At 42.4% G+C, this 13,209-nt stretch overlaps 1 protein-coding gene across 3 annotated transcripts in view; it reads right to left on the bottom strand.

Moving 5' to 3' along the window:
• LOC128095665 (tripartite motif-containing protein 30A-like) overlaps positions 1-13,209 on the bottom strand; it is a 47,026-nt gene that overhangs the window by 31,274 nt on the left and 2,543 nt on the right. For all 3 annotated transcript variants that reach the window (XM_052714851.1, XM_052714846.1, XM_052714849.1), the window contains exons 2-5: positions 6,528-7,003; positions 4,500-4,595; positions 3,641-3,871; positions 422-444 (exon numbers count right to left, since the gene is read on the bottom strand). In XM_052714851.1, the coding sequence (XP_052570811.1) occupies positions 422-444; positions 3,641-3,871; positions 4,500-4,595; positions 6,528-6,947 (770 nt within the window). In that variant the 5' untranslated portion in view covers positions 6,948-7,003. The remainder of the gene's footprint in view (positions 1-421; positions 445-3,640; positions 3,872-4,499; positions 4,596-6,527; positions 7,004-13,209) is intronic.

Below are 13,209 nucleotides of genomic sequence, written 5' to 3'. Positions count from 1 at the left end.
CCCCCAATATACAAGTCTGTGAACATTGAGGACACAGAAGACATGCCCTACCTACGATGAATTGAGGAATCAAGTACTTGTTAATGCAGGTCCAGAGCCAGACACACGCACACAGTATGGACAGAATGACGGAACCACAAGGAGTCTGAAAGCACCTTAGCTCCTTGTGCCTCATCCCACTGCTGAGCCTGACTCTGCAACTCCCCATCACCCACTCCCTAAAAGACAATCAAATCTGTTCTCAACTGTTCACAACAGTCAGATCCTGACTTTCCCCACAACCCTTCCTCCATTTTACCGGAAGTTCATAATAGTATTATATTTAAATTCCCCCCAAACACATGAAATATTCATTCTAGTTGAATACTAAATCATTTTCAATATCCAACAGTGCTATTCTTCCCCTTTAGCCCAGACATACCTTGTTAGGACAGAATTCACACCCTGGGGAGAAGGGAGAAAACACAGTGAATAACATGTTCTGAGTGTGCTTGCAAATCCTACTCATACTCTCACTGGCTGCAGAGACAAAGTCAAAAGAGAATCAAATCTGTCACCCACAGATCTCCAAGACATGATATAAATATGATGCATGGCTCTTTACTTGACTCACATGTATCATTTACTTGACTTAATAGACTATTTCCTGTCTCATACCACAAGGCTTTGGAGAAAAAAAAATGAATAAACAATAGTTTGAAAGCTTAAGTAGGTTTTGCTGTGCTTACAACTAAATACATGACTCTTTTGGTGCTGCCTGTAAGCTATCAATTATAGTACCTGCAACTAACATTGTGAGAAGCTGATTTCTAAATTATTTTAGTCATTTAGACACAATTTAACATATTAGAAATGAAGAAGCAACAAGGACCAGAAGCTTAGATTGTCTGATACTTAAAACCAACTAACCATATCTGTCTGTCTCTTTTCCTCTCTCTGTAACTGTGCTGGCAGGAGAGAAGTGAATCTGTGTCTCTCAATTTGACAAACTGTTGAAACACTGACCTGAAAGCAATGGAATTTCTCCAGGAATCTCACACTGGGGAAGGAAAACAGCTCTGGCCACAGGCCTAGTGGTCTAAAAAGATTTCAAGTAGTTTTAGTTACTTGTCAGACCACCTTAAAGTACGAGAATGTAACCCAGATAATGAATGATAGGAGAATGATGGACAGGACCACACCTTGACCTGTACTACTCACATGCGTATATCCTTGACTCTCAGTTTAAACTTTGAACTCACTTAGGGAAACTGAAGATGGACAGAGGGGGTTTTTTAATCTCTTTGTCCATCTTCAAAATATAGCCGCATTAATAAATATCCTTTTCCTGATTTCCAATATTAATTTTGTTCTTTTATATGGGACACATATCAAGATTTGACCCACCAGGTCCACTTTGATATGTTAAGTAGGCATCTCGGTTACCCATTTGTCCTGGGACTGAGACCGAAAACTATGCAAGTATTCTTGCATGTTTGGGTTCCAACAGATACTGGTAGATTTACCTAAAGTTACATTCTTTGAGAAATATGACCCCCTTTCTCCTAACAGCTAACAATTGTCAGGAGCTCCTTGGATGTGGTTGAACTTCCTATGAAAGTCCACTTTCCATAGTGGAATGTGGTGTGGTTTATTTAGGCTTGCACAGATCTTGGGTTCGATGTCACAGCCAACTGAAGTTCACCTGTGCTGCTGCTAAGCTACGTCCAGAAGACACTGCTCTCCTTGTACTCATCCACCAGCTCTGGCTCTTACACTCTTTCTGTCCTTCTTCTGCAATGATCCCTGGGCCTTTAAATTAGAGGTGCAGTATATATATTCCACTTAAGGCTGGACAGTCTGTGGTCTCATACTCACACTGCTCTCAAACTCATTGACCTGGATGGCCTTGAACCCATGTAGCTTCATTTGTTTCTGCATACTAGCTGCTGGGATTAATGGAGTGAGCCAGCACACCTGGCTCTAGGTTGGGAAGCTTATATTTCATTTTCAATATTCTGTGCTTCTCATGTTTTTGTTTCTGTGTATGAGAAGCTCTCAAGTCCTAGGATCACAGGCAGTACATGCTTGGCTTCATATGGCTTTATTTTATACAACACAAATCAACAAAATTAGATCCATGGTAAAAATAATTCTGGGAGAGAACTAATTCTAATTATACATGAATTCTGATGTTCAAACATAGAGACATCTGCATGCTCATGTCCACTGAGTCATTATCAGAGTAGATAAAATAGTCATTCAGAGAACTAACCACCAAGTGAATGGATAAAAATGATATAATAAGTATATGTGTTAAAATATTAGACATTCAAAACAAGAAGTATTGCCATTTGTGGTAACGTGGCTGAACTCAGAGAATTTATGTTATACTCAACCAGCTGGGCACAGGAAAATACAACACTAAATGATATTTAAATATGTGTCATGTACACAAATTGATATCACAAAAGTAAGGATTAGAATTTGGGTCATCAGGGGCTGGAGGCAGAGAAAGGTGAGCAGATTCTTTGATCAAGAGATACAATTTCAGACTTGTAGAGAATGTTGGTTGTAGTTAGTATCTATTCGAAGTAACTTAGTTTAGCCATATATGTATGATTCCATCTAACACAGGTGATAAATGAGTGTTCTCAATAATAATTAAATCAACACAACGGAAACCAATAAATCAAAGGAGTATGAAAAGTTCCTAGGACTACCAAGTTCTAGAACACTGACAATTGAGATGAAAAAAACAAATTCCTATAGAGATATTCATCACCAAAATAAGACTTTGGTTTAAATTATTTAAAAATGTGATAGAGACAAAATACAGTACAAACTTTATACCTATAAGAATAAAAGAAGATACCTTTTATCTCAGCAACTTCTGGACAGAGGAAGGAAAACCTCTCTGAGATCTTGAATGATTAATTATATGAGTCCTAAAATTTGCCAGAAAAAGTAGTTCCACCATTTTGGCTGAATTTAAGCAAGCTTTGATTAAAAATATTAAATAGTGACCAAAATGAAATGTGGAAAGGTCCATCACCTGGAAAACTTTCCAAGTAAGTGACTGGTGACATTTGTTGGCAGAGCTTACAAGGGGAAAACCCACAGGTCACCATATTTTCCCATGAGGCTTTGCTGTTAGTTTCCAAGAACTCCCACTCCCAGAATTCCAGAAAGTTACCTTGTCCTTGGGATTATAGGTTAATTTTGGGTTTAACAACAGCCACCCTCAACGACCCCCCACCATTTCTCTCTCAGAAATCAGAGCCAGTGAGATTAAAAGTTTCAAATCATTCCAGGAAAGAAACAATCTCTATTAATTTCAAATTCAGGTGAAGTGACTAACTTTACAGGTGAAAATGTGCTTCACACATGCTGAACACCACAGCAGGGTAACAACTACCCATGATGCAACTGATCTTCTCTCCAAGGTTCAGCTTTTATACTATACTTGATAAAAAATGCAATTTCCCCTTGCTATCCATGCACACAATGATTTCCCAGGCTCTGAAACTGATTTAGGACAGAGTTCAGGGAGGGCCCAGAGAGCCCTACTGTCTCCACCAGGAAGGTCACAGCAGCTCAGAGGGAGGGAAATGGCTTCCAGGTCCTGACTGTCAGATGCTGGGACCTCCTGCAGTCTTACCTGCAGCATTTCCATGGTTGAGCACTGCAACTGATGCTCCACATCTGAGATGAGGTCTCTCACTGACTTTGTCTGCTTCACCAACTCACTTTGAGACTCTGCCAGGCTGTTCATAATGTCTTCCTCCTCCTGCTTCAGCTTCTGCAGCTCATTCTTCTCCTTGGAGTCCAGGAATTCCCGAAGTCCTTTAAACTCCATCTGAACTTTTTCTACATCACCCTGTATTTGGTTCTTCAGGGATAAGAAGAGGGAGAGGAATTCAGACTATGCTAATGGGACTGGAAGACAGAAAAACACAATTCTGATGGGGAGTTCTCACAGGGAAGTGAGCTTGGGAAGGGAAGGGAGTCTTAGGAAGCATGTGTCTCCTCTCAGTGTCTGTTGATGACATTCCAAAACAGAGATCTTAGGTCACCTTTACCAAGGCCATTTGATCCAAAGTGGAATGCTTTAGTGTGAATCAGTTTTCACACAGCTGCCTCAGACTCCTGTTCCTGCCTGTAAATCTCCTCATTCTACCTCTGAACCCATGAGAGAAGCTAAACCCCAAGAATAGAACTGTGCCTGTTCCCAAGCATCTTCCCCAACAGTCACAGCTGCAGATAGCACCACAGGAGTGAGATCTAGGACTGAGTGCCCACTCTCACCAGACCCCCTCCATGGTGTCAGCTCCCCACATAGCCAGGCTCAGTTGTGATGTACTCAGTGTGCAGCCCCAGCTCCAAGGAACAGGTAGAGAGGACTAATCAAGGCCTCTTGTCCTCATCAACTACCTGGGAATAGAGAGCCAGGGAGCTTCTTGTCCAGGTCCCTCCCAGGCATCAGCCTAACTCCCTTAGGAGCTAGGGTCCTCACTTGCCTCCCAGAAAGTTCTCTCCTGTTGAAGGTCATCTTCCCATTCATCACATCTTTTCTCATTTGTCATCTGTTCCTGCAGAGCTGCCTGGAGCTTCCCCTGTGGGAGAGGAATTGTAGCAGAGTCAAGATGTGTGCTTAGTAGGACTGTTGTTTCTAACAGAATACCAAGAAACCCCTCTGGAAAGACAGGAAACCTAAGACTGTTCCCTTTTATAAAAGTTGTGCTATGATTTATGTACATAAAGTATGTAAGTCTTCAGTCTCCAGCTCAATCCATTCTCCTATTTATATACACAGAATCACCATACAGACAAAGAATAGAAATCTCCCTTATTGAATTAACCCAAGTACAAACCTGTCACTTTGATTCTGGCATCAAAAAACTGGGATAATTGTGTTAGCCTTTCTGATTTTTCATATAAACATACACATACATCACATGCTCCTGTAATGTCCTATTAGACATCTGCTTTTTTAAAAAAAATGTTGTCTTTCTATATAGCCGAGCTGGCCTGGACTTCCCATGTAGACCATTATACCCTCAAACTCCTGCCTCAGCCCCAGAATTCTGTGATTGAGTCATGATCACCACACTGTCCACATGCACATTCTTTTCTCTCCTATTTCCTTTTCTATTTAATTTTAAATTTCATGTGCATTGGTGTTTTGTCTGTATATCTGTGTGAAGGTGTAGGATCCTCAGGAACTGGAGAAATAGACAGATGAGGAGCCATGTGCATGCTGGGAATCGAACCTCTGTCCTCTGCAAGAAAGCCAGTGCTCTTAATCACTCAGCCATCTCTCTAGTTTTCTTTTCTTTTTTAAAATTGTATATTTTTTTAGTTAAGATTTTTTTTCCTTCACTGAAAATAGATTTTTTTTCATACAATATATTGTGATTACAGATTCCCCTGTCCCGACACCTCTCAGCTCCTCTCCACCTCCCCTCCTATCAGATCTACGCCCTTTTTGTCTCCTGTTACAAAACAAAGAGGCACCTAAGGAATAGTAGCATAATAAAAGAAAACACAGTAAGAGAAATAAAAAACAAATCCATTGGAATATGACAAAACAAACAAACCAGAAAAAGAGATAAATAAAAAGCACAAGGAATGCATATAGATGTAGAGACACACAGTTTCCAACACACGGGAATCTCATTAAAACCCTAAGCCTTAATATACATGCAAAGGACTGGTAAAGCAGGGGGAAAAAAGCCCAGATTTATTGTTATGAGAGAAAGAACCTCCAAATATGGGTTCAGTTCATTGTATGTTGGTCATCCATCTACTGCTGGCCATGGGACCTGTCCCTACAAGTAAATGAATTATTTCTCCAATGAGACTCCCTTGAAGAAAACTCAATTTCATTTATAAGTAGCTATCATTTGGAGATTGCTTTTGGGTTAGGGGTGGCAGCAATTATCTACATTTCCCTCCAGCTCTAGGATCCCATCTGGTGCAGACCCTTGCAGGTTCTGTGCATGATGCAACAGTCTATGTGAGTTCGTATGTGGGCTCAAAAACAAACAACAGAACACAAAGACCCAACACAGAGCTTGCCTCTGTGTATCTCATTATGGAGTTCTTTCCCCTCTTCCCAGCTGTTTCAACTGCCACATGCACATTCTCTTTGCGGCTGTCTGTCATTCATTTACTGACTCCATTCCTGATATCACTAGACTGGATTTTAGGTAGATGAATGAATCTGACATAAACATTGAAAGAAGATAAATATGGAATAGATTAGCAGCTCTGCTCTTGGCTTTTCTTGGTCATTGACTCAACTTCACAGGGACAGTTCCAAGACATTTTTTTAATATCTTACTATTTGTAGTCCAGGCACATTCTCATATGAGTAAGTGGAATAAATCATCATGTGTTTTTAGGACTCTGAAGGTAGGAAAGGATGGACTGGAATATCAAACCTCCAGTCAATGATGTCCAGGTTATTGACCTGTCACCCCAAGTGGAGATTTCCCATCAGTTACTGTCTCCTGCTCTGTCTCCCACAGCCTCCCACTTCTTACCTTGTACTCTTCGGCCACCTCTTCAATAAGAGCTGTTTGGTGACCACGGTGCTCCTGAGATCGCTCACAAAGCCAGCAGATGGCCACCATGTCCTTCTCACAGAAGAGCTGGAGTTTCTCTCCATGTTGTGCACAGACATTCACCTTCTGCTCCTCCTCCGGGCTGGACTTGATCCCTGTTAGCCTCTCCACTATGTTGGCCAGTTGTCGATTAGGCCTCAGATTCCCAAACAGGTAACTCACTCGGCACACAGGGCAGATGCCCTCCCCTTCTTTGCCTTTGCTGGACTCATAGTTCAGTGTGATGCAGGCTCTGCAGAAGCTGTGACCACAATCGGCATTTACAGGTTCCTTCAGGAGCTCCAGGCAGATGGGACAGGTCACCTCCTCCTTGATCATGCCCAGGACTGATGAGGCCATTGTTGCTGTGATCCTCTGTCTGTCTGTCCTGACTCCTGACACTTCTTCTCAGGTACCTGTGTGATTGGGATGATGAAAAGGGAGACAAGTAAGAAAGGGAAAATCAGCATGGACACTGTGCAGACATCAACAGTGACCTCCATGATAAGGGAAAAGAACACAGGAGAGAAATAGAGACAGAAGTTGAGCGACATGGCTAAAGGAGCATTATGTCATACTTTCAAGGCCTCTACTCTAATTTCATCCCAAGTGACAAATTTCAGAGGCAGGGTTGTTATTTCCTTTTACTGAAGAGCAGAAAGTGTTTCCTTCCAGCAGCCTGTGTAACCTACATTCTATCCATCCCTTTCTTTCCCAGGACCAAATCACATCTTCATGTTAAAAGCATTGAACTTCTCACGTCTCTGGCAGCTGTACTTGCTCCTTTATCAGCAGTAGTCAGTGTGACCCTCTCTGATCCTCTCCTTACAAGTCTCTTATTAGAACGCCTAGTTCTGACCTGGAGTGTACACGGGTCACAGGTACACATGAGTATACCTGATTCACATAGGCAAGGATTTCTCTTATTGCCACTTAGTAAATGACAATGTATGTGTTTGTGCACACGGTTAAGTGAAGCCCTGCACTAGATGTATAGAGACGGCCACTTACAAGGTTGATTTTTCTTTAACACATTGAAAGAGCATAGAAACCATCCCTTTAGAACCTCCTTTCAGAGGTTCCTGCTCTACCCCTTGAGTTCACCGAAGAAAAAAGGGGTGACAGCCAGGATAGAATTGTAGCCAGAACAATGGATGTGTGGAATTATGCTGCCAACCACTGTGGGTTCTGAGGAATCTTGTGTCTGTAAATGTTGAGAGTTTATCTTGGTCTAGAAATTTGACAAAGACATTGATGGGAGACTCCAGGTAGGAATGGCGGCAAGATAATGAGCTCCAAACTACATCAACAATTATACTTCAAACCATTTTGAGTTATTCTCCCCGGTACTCGATAACATGTAATAATAGTTCAGCATGCAAAACCAATGGAGAACCCACACCTCAGCAGCAAAATGAAAAATAGAAAACTCTCTCATTCTTTACTTGAAAAGTATTTGAGTATAAGCGCCATTATTTCAGGAATAAAAATCCTAAACATTTCTAGGTATAAATATAAGTTTCCTTATTTTGAAGCCACACATGAAAAGCCTACTGCTAAGGTCATAGAAAATGCAGGGCAATTGAAAGACTTTTCTTTAAAATCAATGGAGCCTTCATCCAGTAACTGATGGAAGCAGATGCAGAGATCCACAGCAAAGCACCAGGCCAAGCTCCAGGAGTCCAGTGGAAGAGACAGAAGAGGGATTCTCTGAGCAAGAAGCATCAAGATCATGAACTTTAGACCAACAGCTGTGGAACCTGCATGGCACTGGACTAGGCCTACTGCATAAGTGAGACAGTTGTGTAGCTTGGTCTGTTTAAGGGGCCCCCTGGCAGTAGGATCAGGATCCATCCCTGGTGCATGAGCTGGCTTTTTGGAGCCCACTACTTATGGTAGGACACCTTGCACAGCCTTGATACAGGTGGAGGGGCTTGGACCTTCCTCGACTGAATGTACCAGTCTCTGCTGACTCCCCATGGGAGGCTTTACCTTGGAGGAGGAGGAATGAGGGGTGGTTGGGGGGAAATCCTGAGGGGGGAGAGAGGAGGGAAGAAAGGGAAATCTGTGGTTCATATGTAAAATAAATAATCATTTCTTAATAAAAAATAAATAAATAAAATGAAACACCAAAAACAAATCATGCATAAAACAAGGATACTTATTGTTGTCATTTCTATTAAACACAGAAGGGACAGGGGAAGCAGCAGCAATATAAGAAAACCTTAAAAATAAATAAATAAAAGGCATGCAAACAAGAATTGTTTTACAGGTAAAAGAAAAGCTAGTAAGTTCAGTACAGATGCAATATGTAATATCCAGTATAGAAAAGTCTCAAATAGCCAGGTGGTGGTGGTGTAAGTTTTTAATCCCAGCACTTTGGAAGCAGAGCTAGGTGGATCTCTGTGAGTTCGACGCCAGCCTGGTCTACAGAGTGAGATCCAAGACAGGCACCAAAACAACACAGGGAAACCCTGTCTCAAAAAACAAAAAAAGAGGGCTGGAGAGATGGCTCAGAGGTTAAGAGCACTGACTGCTCTTCCAGAGGTCCTGAGTTCAATTCCCAGCAACCACATGGTGGCTCACAACTATCTGTAACGAGATCTGGTGCCCTCTTCTGGCCTGTAGTCATACATGCTGTATACATAATAAATAAATAAATCTTTAAAAAAAAAAAAAAAAGGAAAAAAAGAAAAAAGAAAAGTCACACATGGTGAGAAACCCGAAGATGAAATTAAGAAGCTGGGCCTGGTGGTGCACGCCTCTATACCCAGTTTCTTGGAAGACTGATGCCAAAGGATGGCAAGTTCAAGGCTATTGTGGCTCTGTAGAAAAGCAGTGTTACATTTGAAACACAAGGAAAGGGATGCAGGAATGGCTCAGGTAAGAGCATCATCATCTGTTCTCACAGAGAACCCATGCTCTCCACTCCTAGCCCTCACATGGCTGCTTACAGCTACTTGCAACTCCAGTTCCAGTGCATCTGTCATGCCCTTCTGGCTTCTGTGGAACCTGCAAGTACATGGTGCAGAAATATACAAGCAGGAAGACAAAAGAACAATTATATTAATGAAACCATTAAAACCAAGAATAAATGAGTGATTAGGAAAATTGATTATTGCAAGATGAAGGATCTGCACAAAAAGACTATAAAAATATTGAAAGAAATTGAACTGGTACAATTATATATAATGATACCTGAGGTAATGAATTTAAACATTGTTAAAATGTCTATACTGGGGCTAAACAGTTGGTTCATTATTTAGGTCATGAATTGCTATGCACGAGCATACATCCACAAAATATTACTCTACCTACAGATCAGCTACTCATGCTTAATGATTTTCAAACCTTTCTGGGGGATATTCAGTGGCTTCGGTCCACTTTAAAAATTCCAAAGAGGATCTTTCTACTGGCACTTGGAGGGGACCCGATCCAGTGTTGGTGTGGGCCCGGGGATCTGTGTGTGTCTTTCTGCAGGACAATGAGGTTCCTCTTTGGGTTCCTGAGTGCTGCATGCGCCCTGTGGCTGCTACTGAATTCCAACATGACAGAGACCTATTGGGCCTTCATGAAGAACTCTCCCCTTCTGACACCAATGGGGATTGAGAGCCCAATATGGCCAGCCTTGGCAAACATTATTGTAAGCCTAGGAACTGTAGCCATGTGGTTGGATTCTTCAGAAGGTAATATATGGTAACTTTTTTCAAAAATGTTGAGAATGTGTCACACCTTGGAGAATAAGGATAACTCTGAAGGTCAATGACCTTCATTTGTTAACAGTAGCATGCCAGCTAAGCCTTTTCACATTTTGCAACCCTCTTCAAGCTGGTGTAGTACCTACTTTCCAGAAATGGCTCTGTGCAACATTTATTGGCCTCCTGAAATTCATCTAGCCTTTTTGAAGATATCTTAAAATTTGTGAGCCTGAATGTAGCCATTAATGAGACCATTAGTTCTGCTCCTTGTTTGCTTTTTTGTTTTTGTTTTCTTTATGGTTCTTAGTTGTTCTTTTGCAGACCTGCCAGCCTAAGTAGTGCTGGGATCAAGAATAATGGGCCTTGATGGTTCGTGTTCCTGGAGCTGCGTCCATGCCAGTGGACGGTGGCAGTTAGACACAGATGATGTTCACACGCTCCAGAAGAGGATCTGACATGGCTGTTGCCGTTGTTGCTGTTATAGCGGTGGTGGACACTGCTGCTACTATTTCTGGGATGGCTATTTTATAATTGGGATCTACAGCTAGCACAATGGAGACCCTGGCAGCAAAAGTAGCTACCACAGTTAGTTAATCTTTTATTTTATTGGGCATGATAAATTTTTTTTTTTTGGTTTTTCGAGACAGGGTTTCTCTGTGTAGCTTTGCGCCTTTCCTGGAACTCACTTGGTAGTCCAGGCTGGCCTCGAACTCACAGAGATCCGCCTGGCTCTGCCTCCTGAGTGCTGGGATTAAAGGCGTGCGCCACCACCGCTCGGCTGGGCATGATAAATTTAATTCTACATTTATACATTTAAATGGGCTTTGAAAGTTGTAAAAATTATTAAAACTCAAGTTCCATTTGCTTATGGGATACCACCTTACAAGGACTCCAATTTGCAGTAAAGCTCGTTTAAGAAGTGAATGGCTCAATTGCCTTTAGCCTCCTGGCTATGAGTAGGTTAGGACTTCTGTTGGTCTTTTCTGTGTTGCACAGATTGCAAGCCCAGCACCACTTTGAGATCTTTGGCAGCAGTTACTCTACAGCTCACGTGGTTGAGTCTGTATGATAATGAGTATTCAGAAACAGGTAATGCTTGGGAGGCGGTCATCAACCTAAGACAGAGCACTTGTGTGGCCTGGGCAGGTGTCTCTATGATGGGTAAGGTGACCTGCTGACGTCCCACACAACCTAAGTCAGAAGTTCATTTTTCAGTAAAAAAGGGGGACCTGTGGGCCCTGGCCCCCCACTGTGAGTGGCTGCCGCCTTGCTTGCTGACCTTGACCAGATGTCCTCCCTATTCAGATTCCCTGCCAGTTTCCTTCTCACCTAACTGATCAACCGAGGTTCTTTGTTCCTGTATCCTGCATTTGGTGTAAACAGCTTAGATGCAAGAATGTAGCAAACTTCTGCCCTCTGGGGATCCGCCATTGTGCTGTAAGCCTGTATTTAAGGTTTCCTCCCTCTTTCAATAAACGGCATTCGGCATTCAGCCATGGCGAATGACTCGCTGTCTCTTGTCCCTTATTTTTTAATTCGCAGCCCCTCGCTCGGACATGGTGAATGGGTATCGGTAATGCGGGTGTTGCCGCTACAAAGAACAGTGGCTGCAATTCCAGAGGACCTTGGTTCAGTTCTCAGCACCTACAAGGTGAGTCACAACTGTCTGTAAATCGATTTCCAGGGTATCTGACACCCTCTTCTGGCATCTATGAGCATCAGGCATTAAAGTGGTATACAGACCTATGTCCAGATAAGACACCAATACACATAAAATAACATTAAATCAAAATAAATAAATGATCAATAAATTGACATACTACTTAGGCTAGAGAAAGGGCTCAGTGGTTAAGAGAGCTTACGGCTTTTACAGAAGATTCTAATTCAGTTCCTGGGACCCACATGAAGCAGCTCACAGCTGCCTATAACTCCAGCTTCAGAGAATCCAGCAGCTCTGACCATTCCACCCATCCTTTCAGATGTGCATACACACAGGCAGACCCACAAACAAACAACTCAAACCAATGTAATTTTGTTTGCTTGTTTTTGAGTTTTTCTTTTTTCTTTTCAGACCAATAGTGTTTGGTTTTTACCCTAGATTTCAGGGCTACCCAGTCTCTGGTTCTCGGTCACCAGGGCAGTATCAGGCATGGGTTCCTTCCGGTGGAGTGGGCCTTAAGTCAAATCAGACACTGGCTGGCTACTGCCACAAGTTCTGTACCACCATTGCCCCAGCATCTTTTGCAGGCAGGACAGACTGTAGGTAAAGGCTTTGTGACCTGGTTGGTGTTTACATTGCATTTGGTAGCCTGTAGAGTACCTTCCTATACCAGAGCCTAGGATGTAGGGGTGAAGGCTCCATGTAGGCACCAGCTCAACTTCTTCATGTTCAATGAATTCTGTGGGTGTTGTCCTAGCAATGAGATTCCACGTTCAGTTTCTAGAGGGCAACCCTTTGTCTTAGCAACAGCCTGGGTTGTTTGGGGACTTCCATATGACATCCTTGATGAAGATCTCAACTGAATACACCCCAGTCCTACCAATGGAAGCCTTCTTTGGTGACAAGACATTGCCTGTTGAGACTCCATATCCCCCATTAGTAGGAGACCTCAGTAGATCGCCTTAATGTATTTTAGGCAGTCTCCATTGCACTAGGTTTCCATATCCTCCCTCAAATGCCCCTCAATTTCAGGCAAAGAAATCATTTTTTAAAGAGTCACCAAGGAAAGAGAACTAGGTTTGTTCAATTCAAACAATCTGGCTGCAGACAGCTTGTTTCTTTTGTGACTGGAGTTTGTGATGGCTAAGGAAAACTCCATTTTGTGCTAGACACCCATTCTAAATTCCTCAAAGACAAGCTCCTGGCAACTCTCACTCCTTGCTACACTTCCGGTAATTGTAAAAGTGCCATGAGATGATTAACT

The sequence above is a fragment of the Peromyscus californicus genome, unplaced genomic scaffold, assembly GCF_007827085.1.
Source record: "Peromyscus californicus insignis strain IS unplaced genomic scaffold, ASM782708v3 Scaffold_4__1_contigs__length_199733344, whole genome shotgun sequence".
Taxonomy (NCBI): Eukaryota; Metazoa; Chordata; class Mammalia; order Rodentia; family Cricetidae; genus Peromyscus; species Peromyscus californicus.
This window is presented reverse-complemented; position numbering and strand designations above follow the sequence as displayed.